The following is a 19541-nucleotide window of genomic DNA, read 5'->3' on the forward strand; positions in this document are numbered from 1 at the left end:
TCCATGTCAGAAAGGGACTGGCCCTTTTGGATCTCAAATGATGTCCACCCATGAATTTGTCACCCCATCTTTTCTTGGTGAAAGTGGTGATATTGCAGTCATGGAGGCTGGAGCAAGGTGTTTTGAAAAGTTCCATGGGGCTTCTTGTTAGTAGTTTTTATCCTCTGTAAAAGTTTTTTTCCTCCCTCTCTATCTTGCTGTTGTCAGGGAAGTGAGTGACAAAGCTGTTCTTAGCAGCAGATGGCCCCTAGAAGTTGGGAAAGCTACTATTTTTGGACTACAACTTCCAGAATTCCTAAGACAGCATGCTGGCTGGCGGTTCTGGGAGTTGGGGTCCAAAGAGGTAACTTTCACAAGCTCTGATGGCCACCATTGCCTTTCCTTTCCTCCAAATGCCCCTAGAATTACACCTTTATCATGAGTCTTTGTGAGAGTTTGCATCAAATAGTAATTCTTTAAAATGTTGCTTTTTTGGATTTAACATGCAGCTCATTCTTCCAATTAGAACTCTGGTTCCATTTTATGTTGGAGTTTTGCACTTCCCTGGAGTGAATTGCAATCAGTCTTTTAAAAGTGACGCTAGGTTTTAAATGTTACCAAAATCCACAGCGTGACAATCCGGCTCTCTGACTTTTCTTTCTCTGTTGTTCTATTTCAAATGTCTGTTGTGCCTTCAGAATTTGTTTTAATTCATAATGAATAAAGGAAGGATAAACACAGCTGTGTTTCGGAAGCCTACAAAAAAAGAAAAAGGTGTGCCAAGACAATATATTGAAGATAAAGGCTTTCTGACCTTGTAAAATCCACGAGGCAAATTTTATGTAATAGCAATTCAGAAGTCTTTTTATAATTGATTTAATTAGGAAAAATAATGTGTGTTTGTTTCTTTAAAGAGATTGTTTGCAGAGCTAAGCCAAGAAAAACAGAGGCCTAACCTTTTTGGTTTTTACTGGTGGAATGTGATGATAGTTGATACCCATCATTATTGTAAATGTTTCTCCCTGGAGCCTTCTTTATTTACAGGGGGATTTTTAGTAAGCCTCCCATAAAAAAGATTCCACATCCTTTTTTCCTTTAATAGGCTTAAAGAAATTGAGACCTCTGTTGCCTTTTCTTCTTAATAATCACTTGGAGAAACAGGCCAAGTGTAGCAGCCTGATAGCAAGAAGGGGCTGGGTTGCATTCATGTCATTGGTCATACTCAGATTCGAAGGTCTCTTTTAGACAGTGCAGTCACAGCCCTTTGAAAACATTTTAAGTGTCATGGGTTCATCCTATGTAATTCTGGGATTTGCAGTTCCATCTACAATTTTATGCCAGAGAATTCTGGTGCCTCATCACACTACAAATGTAAGGATTTCATAGGATGCAGCCATGGCAGCTCAACTGGAATCATGGTGCTATAACTGTATAGTATGAAAACCATGTATTACACTTTTTCTATGCATCCCATATGGATGGTCAAAATCATCTAGGAGTATCATAGTTGTCTGTCTCAGCATGTGTTGCTTAGTGGCAAGATGGAGAAGGGTGGCGTTTCAACACATAAATAAACACAAACCATATTTGGATAGGGGAAAGGTCCATAACTTTTATTAGTCTATCTAATAAAGCCCAGCCAGTGTGCTGGGAATGTTGGAACAAGGGAAATGGGATAGCATGTAGGCAAAAGCCTCTGTGTGTTCCTCCATCACCTGGGTCTGAGTATGGGTTTCTTACCCATGAACAGTGGCATCACCAGGGAAGGTGCAGGGGATGTGGCCCACATCAAGTGACACTCCAAAAGAGGGGTGATACCTGATTGGGCCCTCCTTCTGCTGCAGGGTAAAGAGGGTTTCACCGTGGCAATGGAGACCTCCTCACGAAGGTTGGACTGGATCAGGGAGGCCATAGGCCTGATGTGCAGGATGTGAACAGAGCAGGTGAGGACAGAGGTCTTGGAGATGTTTCATCCACAGAGTCATCATGAGTCAAAGTCAAATTGAAGGCAGTTAACAACAAATTTGCAAACATTATTGTGCATTTGTTTTCTTGACTGATTCAGCATTCATGATATAACATAGTTATACTCTTGTTATTGGGAAAAGGAATTAAGTAAAAATAACTAATTAAGTCTGCACTTTGCTCCTTGTTTTTAGTTTACACAGACTGTGCTTTACTATCTTGAAAGGGATGCCTGAATTCTGTGGTGGATGCCAACTGCAAAATCATATGATTTCGTCAATGGCAACCTGGATTTTAGATCCACATTTAAATTTTTCAAAAATAAAACTTTGCACTGGTGATGCTATAAAATTCCAGACACTAAATATGCAGCAGGAAAACCTCAATTACAACATAGGCCTGCTGCGTTGAGGGGAAAAATGCTTAGAATTCTGCCTTTTCTTTGTAAATGAATTTGTTCTGTGGTTTTGACTTTCAAACAAAAGAATGCAAAGCTTCAAAAGAATTCATCATACATTATTTTTGGAGACTCTTATGTGTTCCGTTACCCTATATACACAATGAATTCTGAACTGCTAGTGTACTGCTGTAGCATTTAACCATTTTTTTCCCTTCAGCATTGTCAAATATTTGTGTTGGTTAAGGTATTGCAATATGCTGCTTAAAGACAAAAAGTGGAAAGATAAATCTGGGTTTAAATAAATATCAGTTTATAAACTCTCCTTGCCACATAATTATTAATTAATAAAATCTATATTCCAGTTCACATCATAAAGTGCTCTTATAAGATTGTAATGAATAAATAAAAAACATGGAAGAAATAATTAAGCTTAAGAATGCTTAAGAATTAAGCATTCAAAGCCCTCGGCATAGATGGACAAATCCATATGTTCTTGAAATTACTGCTGCACCATCCGCATAAAGCAAAGCACAGATATGCCTTCCCTCTAGCTTCTGAGGATGGAAATTTGTGCTGTTGAGATAATCCACCATTTCATTGAAGGAAAAGTTGAACAGGAGTGGAGCTAGAGTATAGCTTGCTTGACACCCTTCTCAGTGGCAATGGCATCGGTGAGATGACCCTGGGGGTTGCATCTTACTTTGAGTAAGGTCCCTTCATGTTGTATATAAACATCTCATATTCTGTACATCCTGAACATGAAACAGTTTCTGAATTCTGGTAAATTCTTCTCAAAACTGAAATGAAATGCTCGCCCATCTCTAGTTTTCACATGCAAACAGTTTGCCAATGCAGGTAGTGTTGACAGCATCAGTCATTTGTGAGAAGGCCCTACTATTTTCTCTTTGCCCCTGTGTCTTTTTGAATTACATTTGTATTAATTACATTTTAATTACAGTTATGTTAGTGGTGTTGACTCTTAGCCTTGGAGGAAAGGTTGACTATGAATAAAGAAATACAATGCAATAATACAAGACTATATTTTTATACCTATGGAATTTGTGTATGGTACTTATGGTTCCCTGGAGACCACCTGTCCAAGCATTAGTTTGAATCAGCAAGGTTGTAGTATTCTGTGATGTCAAACCATGGCCTAAACTGTGCCAGTCGATTCCCAGACAGCAGCATGCCTTCATTTCTCTGTGCTGCAGAAAACTGTCTGTCCATCAGTGCCTTTGACTGGAATTCATCACACGGTGGAGCTGCGTGACTTCCATCTATTCAAAGAAACCTTCATGCAAGTGGCTTTGAAAGGAGTGATGGATGGAGTCCTCTTATAAATAGCTTTCTCATTTATCTGCACCTACAGTTATCTGCATATTTTGGATGTCTTCCTGGCCACTGTGAGATAACTGTGCTATATCTATATCTGTATATATCTTAATTGGTTAACTGAGTTTAGTTGATAATGTTCTCCTCTTTTGAAATGTAATCAGAATTCTGAAAGTTTCACGGGGACAGAAAAAGTGCCAGACTTTTAGGTTTCAATAAGACAGGTCCATAGGATTCTTTATAGCTTTGCCAGTGTGCCCCAGATGTGTCCAGTTAATTCATGGCAATCTTGACATTTATGTGTGCACTCAGTGTACATTCAAGGGATGATTTACCAGACTTTTGGCTCACCTTAGGACAGAAAAAGATGCTGGATGCATAAAGTTCCCAATCTCTTAAAGCAAAACTAGGTTAAAGTCCTTTTGCCTTGAGAAAATCAATAAGGGGTATGTATGTGAATCACAAGCACAGATTGTGTTCAGGTCTCCCTTTAGTAGTGAGAAGTGTGAATTGTGTAGTCTTGAAATAAAATGCCATCCCAGTGAGTTTCTCACTCATCAATATGTGACAAGAGACGTTCTGTAGGCATCATACATACATTGTACATAAAATGATATAGGATGAAAGCTAAGTAAAAACATGACAACGTGGGAACTAAGATAATAAATGTAAAAGTTAACACAGTAAAATTCAGTTCAAGTCAAAGAGCTAAAAACAGCCAATACATACAGGGGATCAAACTACTGGAATGTCAAATCATCTCAGATGTTAAAGCATTTGATTATTAGGGGTGAAATGTGACAAAGAATCTGTTGGTACTAAATTTTCCTGGTTCCGAAGATCGGCATTATCACTGTGCCTATCTCAGAAGGATCTAACTGTGCTGGAAGGATTGGCTGTCCTTGAAATACATGGAGATGTTTACTTAGTTGCCTGTGGAAAACATTGCATTATATTGCATTTTTTAAAAGATGCATATAAAAGAAAGGAATAAAAACACATTTTTGCTTTTGAAAATACATATGTGGCTTCATATTAGTCCAACATACAGATTATTTTGTATATTATTTTCCACCCCAAATTCACTAGCATGAAATCCAAGTCAAGAAAGAGTGTTCTGTGGACAATAGACTGGACAAGAACACTTAATTAATTCAACTAACTAATCCTACACATTCCCTTAACAGATAACCTTAATGTATTAAGTTACTCATATTAGTTAATATCCATGTGTTAGTGTTGATATTTCCAAGCTCTGAAAGGATCAGGTAGTAGTAGGGCCAGCCTAGATACATTTCGCTGCCTGAGATGAGTAAGATGAATATTTCTGGTCCGCATACAAAAGTTGACTGGTCTGGCAGTTAAATCATTCTTCGGCACTGGTTATCGGATAGCATGCTCCGCTGCAACTGAAAGACCTAACTAGTTTAGGAAATAGTTTTTTTGTGGGTTTTTCGGGCTATGAGGCCTCTAGAACATGGCCACATAGCCCGAAAATCCCACAAAAAACTATGGATGCCAGCCATGAAAGCCTTCGACTTCAGTTAAGGAAATGCCAAAAAGGCCATGTAGCACACAGCTCTCCTCTTCAGTGCTTTTGCTGCTGCCTCGTGGCAGGGATGACCATTTCACTTTGTCTAATGGTAAGGCCAGAGAAAAGGTAGGTCCTTGCATGAAAGAATGACACACATGAGGATTTACATGCCAAGGCTACATAGACAAATATTCTGTGCAACTGCTATATTCTGTGCCAATATGGTTGCATGTAGAGTCTACAGATCTTTGCAGCCATCACTCTAAGCAGAACTTGTATAAACAAGGCAGTTTTCCACTTAACATGAGTAGAGGGAAAACTGATAATTGCTTTTGTTATTAACCTGGATAAAGTTAAACATTATTTGGTTCAGTCCCAATTTTTATACAGTGTTGTTTAATTGCAGGTTTATTCCTGGTCCATGGTCACCTTGCAGTGCTTCTTGTGGTCATGGTATTCAGGTGCGTGAAGTGAAGTGCCGTATTTATCTCGCATTTACTCAGACTGAGGTGGAGCTGCCTGATGAAGAGTGTGAGGAACCCAAACTGGTGACTGAACGTAGTTGTTACGTGGAATCCTGTGACGGTGATCCTGTCCTATTCATCCCAGACGTTTCACCTTCTGAAGACACTGGTGATGTTGTCTATGACTGGGAATACATAGGATTTACCCCATGCTCAGCTACATGTATTGGAGGTATTTTAAGGGCTATTACTGTGAACATTTTTTACAAGCAACTGTGGAAGTTGTAAACCATTTTAAAATACCAGTTTAAAAAAAACCCTGGCTGGTAGATGGCATCAGGCAGTAGCAAGTGATTAGATGCGCTCTAGCTTCTTCTCAACATCCTTTTTGAATTGTGATAAACATTAGACATGTATTGTGCTCCTGGCCTACAATTATTTCCCAGCTATTTGTTATTGACTTGCTCCAAGTAAGAGTGATTAAACGTATTTTGTTGTTCTGGAGAAGTTTCTGTAGCACTGATGGCATAACATCAGCTGTGGTTGCTCCATTACAAGATATTCGTGCCAAAAGCTCTTTTCCAAGTCGTGGCTTGGGTTGTTCCCTTGTACATCATGGGTAATGTCCAGTTATGACATAATACACTTTTGAATGATGGTGGGCAGATGGAAAGCAGTTCAGATCCCATTATAAAAATCACTTGTCACTCATATCTAGGAACAACCCCACCTTTGCCTGTTCTAGCAAATTACCTGAAAAGCATAAAACCCATGCTACTAACCTTGTGGGATGGGTGGAGATGTTTTTCAACCCTGAGTTTTTCCAGAGCGTCAGATAAAATTTTTAAAAATGCTCTTTTTAGCAACCAGCAGAGTATTTGTGATGAATCAGGGGAAGAGGTATTTGTGGCTGTAATTGTCTAGCCATTGCACAGACTAAAAAGAAGACGAAAAACAGATTAAAACCTTTTAATATATTCTATAGATATAACAAGGCTGTAGGGTTTTTCTTTCTTTCTTTATTAGGCAATGCAGTGAAAGTACGAAGGTGCTTGAAATCTTGCAAATCAGAGAAATATTAAGCTGTCTTGAAATCAGATTTGTAGCCCCTCTGAAGCCACTTGGGGGAAAATGCATTTAAAAGGAAGGAAACAAATTCCCTGAACTATGACCATTTTCAGTCTTGCGTATCACATTAGGCTGGGGTTTTTTCCCACTGCTCCACATATTACCAACAAAACCTTCATAACAGAATGAACTTCAGTATGTTTCACTTACTATGACAGTGGTAATGATTTCTTGTTTTATGACACTGTATGTGCATGGGACGTCTGGGCTAACTTTACAGCCCGTGGAATGAACTCTGTGCCTTAACTCACTGGGAGAATTCCCAATCCAAAGAGGTGAAGTGCAAGGGCGTTCTAAATTATCAGGTTGAAGATGCACAGCTCAGGCCCATGCCAGATATATTGGTGGCAAACCATCTCTGTGTCACTCATGGATAAATGAATACAGCAGATGATTCTTAATTTTAGAAATATAGGGGCTTTTTATACCAGCACTGGCTTCTCTGACTGGTAAGAGCTCTGATTCATATACTGGTAAGGGAATGGACTAGAGCAGTGGATCCTAACAGTTAGTCCTCCATTTGCCTTGGACTTCAGATCTTCTCTACATCTGTTCTTTAAATTCTTTGTAGGCCACCTTGATGCAAGTGGCTGGGGAATAATAATAATAATAATAATAATAACAACAACAGCAAAGGATTCATAGACTTTATTTGCTTGTAGCCAATAGATCATATAGATGTATAATAAAAATTAGGACAGATTTCAATACCCAGCTGTTGCAGAGAGCCAACGTGGGTAGAACGCTGGACTGGATATTTGTTATATTTGAAAGGGTGTGCTTTCTAACAGTAAATTTTCTCCAGTTCTGTGTTTCAAGATACGTTTATTGCTTACCATTTTAGCGTATGTACATACATACATGTATATTTTTATGACCTAGGGACTCAGGAAGCCATTGCGGTGTGCCTACATGAGCAGACAAAGCAAACTGTAAATGATAGCCTGTGTGACAGCTCAAAAAGACCGCCAGCAATGAGTCGTGTGTGCAGTACAAGGCTTTGCCCCCCAAGGTAGGACTCTGCGTTATGGAAAATTGTCTACCATCTGTTTGTCTCAGATTAGCAAACTGCAGTCATGTTGTGGCAAGACAAGTCATTTCTGCTTGAAGAAAATGTCAGCAACAGTTTTCTCTGCTGCGTTGAAATGTTTGCCTCTTAGTTTATTTCTGCAGGTAGATCCAGTGTGGTGTAATGGTTTGAGTGCTGGAATAAGACTGTGGAAGGCCAGGGTCTGAATCTCTACTTGATCATGGAAACCAACTTGGTGACTTTGGGCAAGTCACACACTCTCAGCCTCAGATTAAGGCAAAGACATAGCTTGCCAAAAAGCGTTGTGCAATTGAGTCATCATTTCTTGTTGTTTTGGGCCTTCAAGTTGTTTCTGATTTATGGCAACCCAAAGGCGAATCTGTCACGAGGTTTTCTTTGTTCATAGGGGTTTACCATTGGCTTCCTCTGAGTTTGAGAGAATGTGACTTACACAAGGTCACTCAGTTCACTGAATCAGCTCTTGGTGAATATTCAGATTTTGCCATCCAGATTTCAGGATGGCCAAATTCAGCTTTTGAGTATAAAATGAATACCCAGAAGTCTCAGTCTTGTACCTATTGTTTGAAAAAAGCAAAGTGCAGATCAGAAGAACCTCACCCTTCATGGCATGGGACATTTGTGTAATGCACTGCAAAGGGTTTCAAGAGGAGATGTAAGGAGGTAGTGGAAGCCAGTACAGTACTCTAATTCCAGTGCAGTTTGCTTGGCAGAGCAATGGACTCCAGATCAGATGCCACATAGCATCATTTCACTCCCAATTGGCTGCAGACAAATAGTGCCAAAAGTATGTCAGTGCAAATATGATCCTATATCATGTTCAGGGATGTAGAGAAAGATAATCAGAGCAAGGTTTTTGTACATACATATTGAATTCAAACTTGCTGAACTTAAAAGTGAAAATCTAGCACATATTTGTATGCTAGAATCTGCACTATTCAGTCTGGTTCACAACTAAAAATAAAAGCACTAACAAACCTATTCTAGAACATGGCCACATAGCCCGAAAATCCACAAAAAAGCACTAACAATTGATTGATCGATTGATTGGTTGATGGGATTTCTATCCTCATTTCACCCATGATTGAGGATTCAAGGTGGCTTCAGATTGTTGAACCCCCCCCCTTTTTTTTTTTTTTTTTAGTAAAGGTCAGTTGCCAAAGGTCTGTCTGAATAAAAAAAATAAGCATATATTAAAGAGATGTTTGCTCCACAATGCATCTATCAGAAAAAAAGCCCTTTAAAAATGGAGGGCACTAGGAAAAAAGTATACAATATGTATGCATGGTTATGTGTGTGTGTGTTAGAGAAAATGCAGCAAAACATTTAGGAAGCCTCTTTGGGACAAGCTGTGTTTACAAACTGATGTGAAAGTGGGCTAAACTTGGAGAGGGGGGAAATCATTCATAGATTCACTCATCTCTAGTAGTACAGAGTACTACTCTCTCAGTTATCAAAATACTGCTTTCTGACTTATCATACCTAGTGTTGTCTTGGAACAGGTGGCAGGTGGGACCCTGGAGACAGTGTACAGCCACTTGTGGTGTTGGGATCCAGACGAGAGAGGTACACTGCCAGCAACCCGGAGGATCTGTTGTTGGGTCTGAAAACTGCAAAGACAAGAAGCCTCATGCTTTGCAAGCTTGCAACCAGATTGATTGTCCTCCAGTTTGGCACGTTGAAGAATGGGGACAGGTATGGGCTGCTTAAAAAATAATAATTAAAAAGAGCTTCCTATATAAACAATAACTCCAAAATGTATTGAGGAGCCATTGAGAAGTGCACTGTTTTGGAATAGGTGCCAGCCATCATTCAGTCTTTTCCTGATTATTGATTCATGAATAATTGCATTACCTATGCAATCCTGGGATTTGCAATGAAGGGAAAGGCATTTAGAATTCTCAAGCAGAGAACTCTTTGGTCTTCCCAAACTACAAACACACAACCAAATGGTGAATGCCAAACTTATTTCTGATCTTTTTATAAGGTGCAGTCTCCCATCCCCATTCCTTCAGAACTACCTATTTAAGCACCTGGTTCTAACTATTCTCACAACTGAGCTGATGCAACCAGATGCCTACCCTGACTCTTATTATTTACCCAATTAGTACATTGTTTTATTATACAAAGCACAGAATTAATGAATGCAGACTGCATAAGATATTAAGACAATGCTTGATTTTGATTTACAAATGCTGTCTTGGCAAACCTATGGAAATGAAGCTGCCATTGCTATTATTCCAATGATTATCATAAGTGTGCACACACATTTTCTTGCCACGGTAATTGTAAAACATCGGGGAGTATTTGGATGCATTGTTGTGTAAAATAAATTGAAATAAAAATAAAATGTAATTGCAAGGATGCATAGAAGTGTTAGAAATCCATTGCTTTTTAACTAATAATGAATACTGAAATTATTTTTGAAAAATAACATTGAGACTCTGGTCTCCTCCTCCTCTTTAGTGCTCCCAAACCTGTGGTGGAGGCACCCAGAATCGCAAAGTTACTTGCCAGCAGCTATTGATGGATGGGAGCTTTCTGAAACTTCCCGATGAGAGCTGCCATGAACCTAAACAGTCCACACACAAACCTTGTGCAAAAACAGATTGCCCTCCACAACTGATTCTGGAAGAATGGTCCAAGGTGAGTAGCTTGTAATTAGAGTGCATTCTAAGGGTATAATTATGCCAATGTATTATTTCATCTACAGAGGCTGTATTTCCATTTATCACTTTTGGGTTATTGAGGGGTTTAATTAATAGTATCCCTTTAAATTTCTATAGATACTGTGGGCTGCCCAAAAGACAAATAAATGAGTCCTAAAGCAAATCAAGCCCAAGCTCTCCCTAGAAGCCAAGATGACTGTTGCATTTAGGACGTGTTGTGTAAAGACATGGCTCACTAGAAAAACAATAATGCTTGGTAAGGTAGAAGGCAGTAGGTAAAGAGGAAGGCCACCATACAGATAGATAGACTCAGTCAAGGAAGCCAGGGCCATGAGTCTGCAAGACTGAATAGGGCTGTTGATGATAAGGTGACTTGGAGGGCTCTCATTCATAGGGTTGCCACAAGTTGAAGACAAGCTGACAGCAACTAACATCAACTAGGGAGGGCAAAATTCTGCCTACTCCTGTCCTCTCTCACTGCTGAGTTAAATGATTGCAAATTGCTTCTGCTGAAGACAAAGGGGAATGTGTAAGGAGGAGCCAGGGCATTTTAAAAGCTAGGAACCTAGGGTTGTCATAAATTGAAGTTGATTTGATGACAGTTAACAACAACAGTTTCTTTGAGAATGTTATAGGGATTGACTCATTGTACATAAAGGTAGTGCACATCAGACTAGATCCCCAAATCACTTTGGCTCCTCTTTCCTCTCTTATTCAGTGTTCTGTAAGCTGTGGTGCTGGGACACAAAGAAGGAAATCCACTTGCCAGAAGCTGACAGCCAAAGGCCAGCATCTTGCCTTAAATGCATCGGTGTGTAGCAACCACCCAGTACCTCCACTTGTAAGGCCTTGTCACATGAATGCCTGCAACAGTAAGTGATACACTTGTCTTACCTGTGATTACACTCTTTAAATATCACCAAGGCTGTAATGGAGAGGAGGGGGCAGGTCTGTTCACTGCTGTCTCAGAGGGTAGAACCAGGTCTAATGGTTTGAAGATGCAGGAAGGAGATTTTGATTGAAGATAAGAAGAAACCTCTTGACAATACAAGTGGTTTGGCAATGGAGCCAATTGCAGAGCAAGATGGTGAGATCTCCTTCTTTGGATGTCTTCATAAAGAGGTTAGACAGTTACTTGCTGGAGATGCTTTAGCTGGAAATCCTGCACTGAACTGCACTGAATCCTTCAGGGGGTTGCCGCTTCCAATTCTATGATTTGACCAATAGGGCGTGATTAGGATCATATGAATGTCTTCCAGTTTGATGTCCTTTTGGCCATGCAGTAGTTAAGGTATCCAGGCTTTCTGCCCCTTTAGACTTATATTTGTGAAATATCTGCTTCTCTGATGGTTGACAGGGGGAGGGAAAGAGGTCCATTACAAGTAATCTGAAGCAATGTACGGTCCATTCTCTAGAGTCTCAGTTTGATGGACATCACCTTGATTCAGCTAGTCTGCTAATGTGTTTGGAGTTCCTTTTACATGTTTTGCTGCTAGAGGCAGAAGATGAGACTTAGTCCAGGTTGGCGTAAATGTGGTTTCCATCAGGGAGCAAGATCTTGTTCCCTCCTTGTTGTTGACATGGACTTTTGCTGTTACATTGTTACATTGTTGGTTCTTACAAGAACTACCTTCTCCTATCCCAGTCCTGACAGACTGGCATGTGTAGTAAGTTGGACCTTCATGGGACCCACAGAGGGCAACATTCTAGGTGCTCCAGGGACAGCTAGTCACCACAGAGGTTGGATTACTAACCTAAGAATCGCAGTGCTCAGATATTGGAACTTGGTTATGTGCCTTAGAAATGGAAGCCACTGAAATGCCCTGGCATGAAGTATCCACTCAACGGATAAAACCATGAGTGCCTGCAGAGGTTCAAGGACATCCATGGTGTTGGATTAAATGATCGAGTGTGTGGCATCTTCTGTACATTGGTGGAAGAAAATCACACCCAACACCAATTTGATAACTGCCCCTGAATGTTGAAGCTGTTGTTGAGATTGGCTTTTCCCACGACGGATTGGAAAACAATGTTGAGTCAGATTCCACTGATCACCTCACTGTCCCATTTTAAAAATGTGTATACAAGCATACATGTTGTAAAACATTAAATTATCTATATAATTAAAACCATTTAAAACAGTGATTCCTAAACTTTCGTTCTCTGGGTGTTTTGGACTACAGCTCCCAGAAGCCCTACCCAACTTGGGCAACAGCCAGGAATTATGAGAACTGAAGTCCAAAGCATCTGGAGGATCAAGGCTTGGAATTCACTGATTTAAAACATATATTTTTTAAAAAGATCAGTACAACATCAGACTATTAAAAACCTTTGCAATCCCCCCAAAGCCTGTTGGAACAGACATGTTTTCACATGCTGATAGAACAACAGCAAATACAGAACCAGTCTGATCTTCCTAGGAAGTGCTAAAGCTGAGAAGCAGCCACCAAGAAGGCTTTCTCTCACATTCCCACCAGATGAGATTGTGAAGGTGATGATAGTGATCCTCCTCCCTCAATTTGTTTCTGTTTGTTGTCAGAAGTGTTGTAGTGGGGTCTGAAATCTGATTATGTAATTGTTTGGAAAGCATCTTTAAGGATGTTAAGTAGTTCATATGTAAAATGATAACCATTTAGGCGTCTGACTGTTCTTTTGTGTGAACAGATCCTGGTTGTGGTTGAGTGTGTACTTGTTCTGGCAGCGATAGAGCTTTGCTGAGGTTAATGGGGCTCTGCCAGCAAAAGCACATTTAGCATTGCAGCCATTGTGTCTGTTTCAGAAAATATATGTAAGTCCTATTGCTTTGCATATGGACATGTTTAATTCTTTAAACCCACACAAACCAGTCTTTATCAGGGCAAATTTAATATTGATAGTGTAATATTAGTGATGACTTGGCCAAACTAAAGGTTGGAAAAGTACCTTTTGAACTACAACTCCTGTTGCTCGGTTCCTGGTAGTCATGCTGGCTGGAGGATACTGAGAGTTACAGTCCAGAAAGGTAACTTTTCCAGACTCTGCAGAAAACAATACAGTATAGCTTTGGAAAATGTATGGCCCTCTGAATGTGGAAGTAGATTTCTCATCAGTCCTCATTATTGGCTAGGGCACAATTGCTGATGGAAGTTGCATGCCATAATATTTTATGGGCCATATGTTCCCAGGCCTGTTGTACAGAATGGCCAGGATCCAAAAAGTGTTTGAGCATGGCCATTAGATTTTGACTCCTACTATTCTTGGTTGAACAGGATCCTGTCTGATCTTAGAAGCTAAGCAGGGTCATCTCTAGGTGGCACTTGGATGGGACACCTCCAACAAATACCAGGTGATTTAGGCTATATTTCAGAGGAAGGAACTGGCTAAGCCACATCTGAGTATTATATGCCTAAGAAGACCCTATGAAATTTATGAGGTCACCATAAGTCCACAGGCAACTTGAAGGCGCGCGCGCACACACACACACACACACACACACGGCAGCACTTCTCAATGTGCTGGTCCTTGGACCAGTGTCAGCACAAGAGCCATTTGCAGCTGCTGCTTGGGAAATTTTCAGGAATGATAATAATAATTGTATCCAACAGATACAAATATGGCACTGGTTTCCTGGGACTCTGGGGAAATAATAGTAATTGCTGGTCCCTCACATCAGATGGCTTGTGAAGCAGTGCTGTAGGTCAGAGGTTCTTAACTTGTGGTCCACAGACCTTGGAGGTCCCCCTCGGTGTCCTCACAAGGGGTCTGTGAAGGCTTGAAGCAATGTTACGAACTTTTATGGTTGAGGAAGAAGAAAGAAAGAAAGAAAGAAAGAAAGAGTACTTACCCAAGTTTTTTGTGCCAAATTTCAGCTTGATCTGTCAAATGTACTGATTGTACTACTCTACTGCCTCCATTAAAAACAAACAGAAGTAAAAATTGGTTGTGAAAATAACTGTTCAGTAGCAAAAATATGTACTCAGCACTTGCTACTTCTGTACATGGTGAGAACCTGTAAGTGAATGTCACTGAACTACTGAGGCAGAGCACACAACGTTTCTTGTGATCATGCACACAGGAAGAAACTGCCTTCATAGCTGCACCGAACTCTAGTGTTGTCCATGTTTTGTCACCACATTCTCAGAAAGTCTATTGTTTCCCAGAATTGTGTAGCTGTTTAGAATGTTCACAAAGAAATTAATTTCTTTTTTATTATTTTTATTATTCATCACATAATGAAAACGAATACAAAATAAACATTGTGTTCATGTAAACTTCCATGCAGTTCGTCATTTAAATAAGACCAATTTCCTTTTTAACATCATAACCTTCTATATAAACCAAAGGTATTTTCTTGTCCTGTTTCAAATATTCCTCCAAAAATGCATAACTGGAAGCCACTCTTTTTGTACTTTGTTCATTGATTTTTTTTTATTTACTAGATGGGTTAGATAATCCATTTCTCTCATATCTATTTTAGACACCTGTTTCTCTGTAGTTGGTGGCATTTCTAATTTCCAGTTCTTTGCTGCAATTAGTCTTGCTACTGTAATTAGGTGCGAAAGAATTATCCAGTATGTATTTTCATCCGCTTTGTAAGTACCAAAGTCATATTGAGGACATACAGTTCCTGTCACTTGGTGCGAGGGGTGGGATTTCTGGGGTGGGGCCAAAAGGGCACCCCCCCAACTGTGGTGCTAAGAATGGTGCTATGGCAGCGCCATGGAGGCCATGCGTGGCCCACTCAGCAGCCTCCCCTCCTTTACTGGGAGCACTCTACTGAGTGCTACACAGGACCCGGAAGGTAACCAGCCAGCCACCCCGGCCTTCCAAGTTCCTTATGGCCATGGCTGTATGGGACCCAGAGGGTGCCCCCTTGTACTTCCAAGCCAGGATACAGAAAGCAGTCTCCTCCTCCCCCCGGCTTTCCGAATTCTGTGTGGAACCTGGAAGGCCTCCCCCCTGGGGTGCACTATCCACCAGGTGACACCCCTCTCTGTGGTGTCACCCGGTGTAGTCCACTGCACCGCACACCCTCAGCGACACCACTGATTGGCGCTCTGACTTTTACCTGTTATCTGTGTGGTGCTCTGAAATTTTTCACAGAGGATGTTATCAGACAAGGAAAATTGGAAGTATAATCCAATGGCAATCCAAACGCAATCATGGGGTTTAACGTTATTGCGTGATAGACTACCACACACAGTTTTGGACAATGGGAAGTCAGTCTGAATGCAATCATGGGGTTTCACATTATTGCATGATAGACTACCGCACGCAGTTTTGGGCAATGGCAAGCTATTTTCAGGCAATGGGAAGTCAGTTTGAATGCAATTCGAATTCATGTAAATTCGCTGAACTAGCAAATTCACGTGAATGCGTTCTGGCCCCACTTTCTTTTCATTCGAAATTAAGAGAAATTCCTCCCGTGTGATAAACTCCTAAGATATGTGAGGGAGGGAGATACTGGCTTTGCCGCAGGTGTGGGGCTCCAGTGCAAGCATCCCTTAATGTACTGAGCATCCTTCTTTGGCTTTACATGTCATAGCTCCCCGAAAGCAACTCCCCAAACAAAATAGGAGTTGGAATAATTGTTGGTTCGTGCATAATTCGAAACGTCTTTTCTTGGACTCCATGGCCAGTTCACATGCCAAGATCCTGAGGTACAAAACACCACTTTAAATAAAGCTCCATGGACTTAGAGGAATGTCCTTGGCACTGCATTTAATAAAATATTTTTGAGCTGCATATCTATCTGAATTTAATTAATTGTGGATATATGTGTGGCAGTGTGTCCAGTCTACAAATTACTTGGTGGAGAGTGATGTTGAAAAAATACTGTCAGCTTCTGCTATTCTATTCTAAGAAGGAACAAAACATGGAAAAACATAAAAGAATGGTACTAGTGGTTGAGGAACATGTTATGTAAAAGGAATGAGGACTGGAAATTCAGTTTTTTGAGAGGATTTATGTTAATTAATACCTCAGAGGTACACAATCAGCAGAATCATATGGTAAAGTTTTTGCTAGATTATCATGTCAGACTTGCACACACAATTATTATTATTTTAAAATCTTTGAATATAGAAAAGTAATATTCAGGGGGAAGGTTGGGTTGAGGCCATTCTCCATGACTTACTAGTTGACTCTGTGAAGGATAGCCTTTGTTGGAAGATATATGCATACATCACTGTCTCATCTATAGTCTGTAACAGACTTTAGTCTGTAAGAGCCATACTGTCCAATACTAATTAATTCATAATGCTTATTTTAAGAAGCCATTTTTCTGCCTGTAAGCTTCCAGAGCACCATACTACTAGTGGAAAGCATCACAGACTTGGAACAATCACTAAAAACAGCAAAGAAGAAAACACAAAGGCAGGCCTAATGTTAAACATAAAGAACGTAAAAGTAATGACCATGGAGGATGTACATAAATTCAACCAAGAAAATGAGGAAATTGAAATAGTTAAAGATTTCCCATACCTTGGACCAAACATTGATTAGAACAGAGATTGCAGGCAAGAAATCAGAAGATTAAAAATGTGAGGGGCAGCTATGGAAGAACTATCGTATATACAGTGGACCCTTGTTATCTGCTGGGGTTTGGTTCCAAGATCCCCTGTGGGTAACAAAATCTGTGGACGCTGAAGTCCCATTAAATATAATGACATAACAAAATGGTGTCCCTTATAAAAATGGAAAATCAAGGTTTGATATTTGAAATTTATACTTTTTTTGAACATTTTCAAACAGTGGATGCTTGAATCTATGTATAAAAAATCCATTTTTGAAACATATCTCAAAATTTAGTTTTGACACTCACAGGGTCCAGGAAGCTCCATACATGATGGAAATGCTTTCCACACTCCATGGATATTCATTTAGAACGTGGTTTGACCCATGAAGGGGCCCAGACAATATAAAAACCACTCTGTTTTAACAGTTCCTAAACTTACGATAGACATGCCTTCTCTGCGGCACGTTTTACTGTGCTTCCAATAGCAGTACTGGAGGGGAAATTCTGCCATATGATCAACGTATCTGTACTTGTACAAATGTAGACGGAGACTCTGGCCCATGTCTTATTGAGGCATCCGCTCTGATTTGATCAGCCCAATCCTACAGGATTTTCCAGGCGGATTGGAAAAATGTTATCTAACATTACTGTTTGATGATTCAGATCAACAAATAACAGAGATGGTCTCCAGATTTTGTGTCTCTGCTGTTATTCCTCATGGGCAAGTTTTAGGTGATAACATTTAGGATTTAGCTAGTCCATTACATCTAGGAATCACTGGAGGTTATATTGTATGTAACCCAAGCTCCAAAACTTTGTCCCAAAATGAAATATTGGAAAGTGGCTGCTAATTACTGAGGATAGTAGGATCCAGGGATTGAATTTTCAGTGAAGGTCTTACAACTTTTAGGCATGTTGAACCCTGCCTTTCTGCAAATATCCTTCGGATAACTCCCTTTCATCACTTGTACAGTCACCTCTCCCAAAATACTTTTTTATGAAGAGAGAACAAGGTCTAGGAAACACATTATGGATTTTACTTCTCCAAGGATCCTGTCTGCATCCTCTGGCTGTACACTACAGTATACATGATGTCAATTTTTCACTTCCAAAACGTTTTTACTCAGACTTGCCACCAACTCATATGTGGGAGACTAACAGACTGGCCTCAAGCTCTACGTTGCCAATGAGAAATGAACCAGACATTCTTTAAAAGAAATGGGATAACGAAAAAAGCCTTACCAATTAGATATTTGTGTACATATTCATAACCATACATTTGATTCTCTTTGGAATAGGTTAGTGTAAACACGAGACAACTCAAAAATATTTAAATTTTAAAGTCACACTCACTCCGTATTCGTTTTGGGCTTTTTGGAAATGGACAACATAAATACTGGAATGTTTCCATTAAAACAAATGGTTTGAACTGCATTGTTATTAAAGTAGAGTCCACTTTTAAAAAATTAATAAACTCAGTACTGGAGGCAATTTGTGTATTGTGCAGAAATGAACCAACTAAGCAGACTTGATTTCAAACAGGGCTGAGCAACTATGGCACTGCTGTAAAATATATTGTGCATGATGCCATGCAGTAATACACAGTCTGGGGACACTCCAAGAAGTTGGAGGTGTTGCCTTGGCTCCTCCAGGTCAAGAAATTGGGCATCAGAATAGCAATTTTTCTAGGTTCTTGGCATTCCTCAGTCCATCTTTGTTGCTAGAGATCTATGTGACTTCAGTGTCTCACAGTATTTTTGGTTAACTTTTGTTGTGGCTTAGGTTGGGATAGTTTGACCATAATAGCCCAGGCATCGGTAATCTCGTGGTATTACATATGTAATGTGTTCTTGTGAGACTGTCTTTAAGGCTGTTTCTGAAACAGCAACCGATCTGGAATGTCTATACTAGAATATCCTGGTGTCCTGGTGGCAAAGTGGTTAAATGCCAGTATTGCAGCCACAACATTGTAAATTCAATCCCAGGGTTCCAAGGTTGACTTAACCTTCCATCTTTTCGTAGGTCGGTAAAATGAATCCCCAGCTTGTTGGGAGCAATTGGCTTACAGATTGTAAACCACTTAGAGTGTGCTGCATTCACTGATAAGCAGTATAGGAATGTACATGCTATTGCTATCCTGTTGCTAATGTATAACTTGTTGCCTTTTCTCCACTGGGCCAGGTTTATGGTTTTGTTGTTATAACGTGCACATCCCTAAATGACTTGGGATCTTTTTATCTGAGAGACAAGGTTCTCCCCTGTAAACCCTTTTGGTTGTTGAAGTCCTCTGGAGAAAGCATTCTGCTAGTGCCATACATTCCTGAGGCCCACTCCACAATTCTTAAAAGCAGGGTATTTAGGATGGTGGTCCCCATAATATGGAATAGTCTTCCATCTGATATTATACATATGGCAATAATTCCTAATTTTTAGGTGCATGTATATATGGGTGTGTGTGCACCTTCAGGTCACCTGTTGACTTATGGCAACCCCGTGAATTTCATAGGGTTTTTTTAGTCAAGAATA

At 40.0% G+C, this 19541-nt stretch overlaps 1 protein-coding gene across 1 annotated transcript in view; it reads left to right on the forward strand.

Annotated features, from left to right (window-relative positions):
• ADAMTSL3 (ADAMTS like 3) overlaps positions 1–19541 on the forward strand; it is a 160354-nt gene that overhangs the window by 117285 nt on the left and 23528 nt on the right. Inside the window, exons 15-19 of the mRNA XM_089538311.1 lie at positions 5617–5906; positions 7685–7814; positions 9353–9545; positions 10317–10496; positions 11238–11391. Coding sequence (XP_089394437.1) covers positions 5617–5906; positions 7685–7814; positions 9353–9545; positions 10317–10496; positions 11238–11391 — 947 coding nt within the window. The remainder of the gene's footprint in view (positions 1–5616; positions 5907–7684; positions 7815–9352; positions 9546–10316; positions 10497–11237; positions 11392–19541) is intronic.

The sequence above is a fragment of the Sceloporus occidentalis genome, unplaced genomic scaffold, assembly GCF_023333645.1.
Source record: "Sceloporus occidentalis isolate IW3139 unplaced genomic scaffold, rSceOcc1.0.p SCAF_9, whole genome shotgun sequence".
Classification (NCBI taxonomy): domain Eukaryota; kingdom Metazoa; phylum Chordata; class Lepidosauria; order Squamata; family Phrynosomatidae; genus Sceloporus; species Sceloporus occidentalis.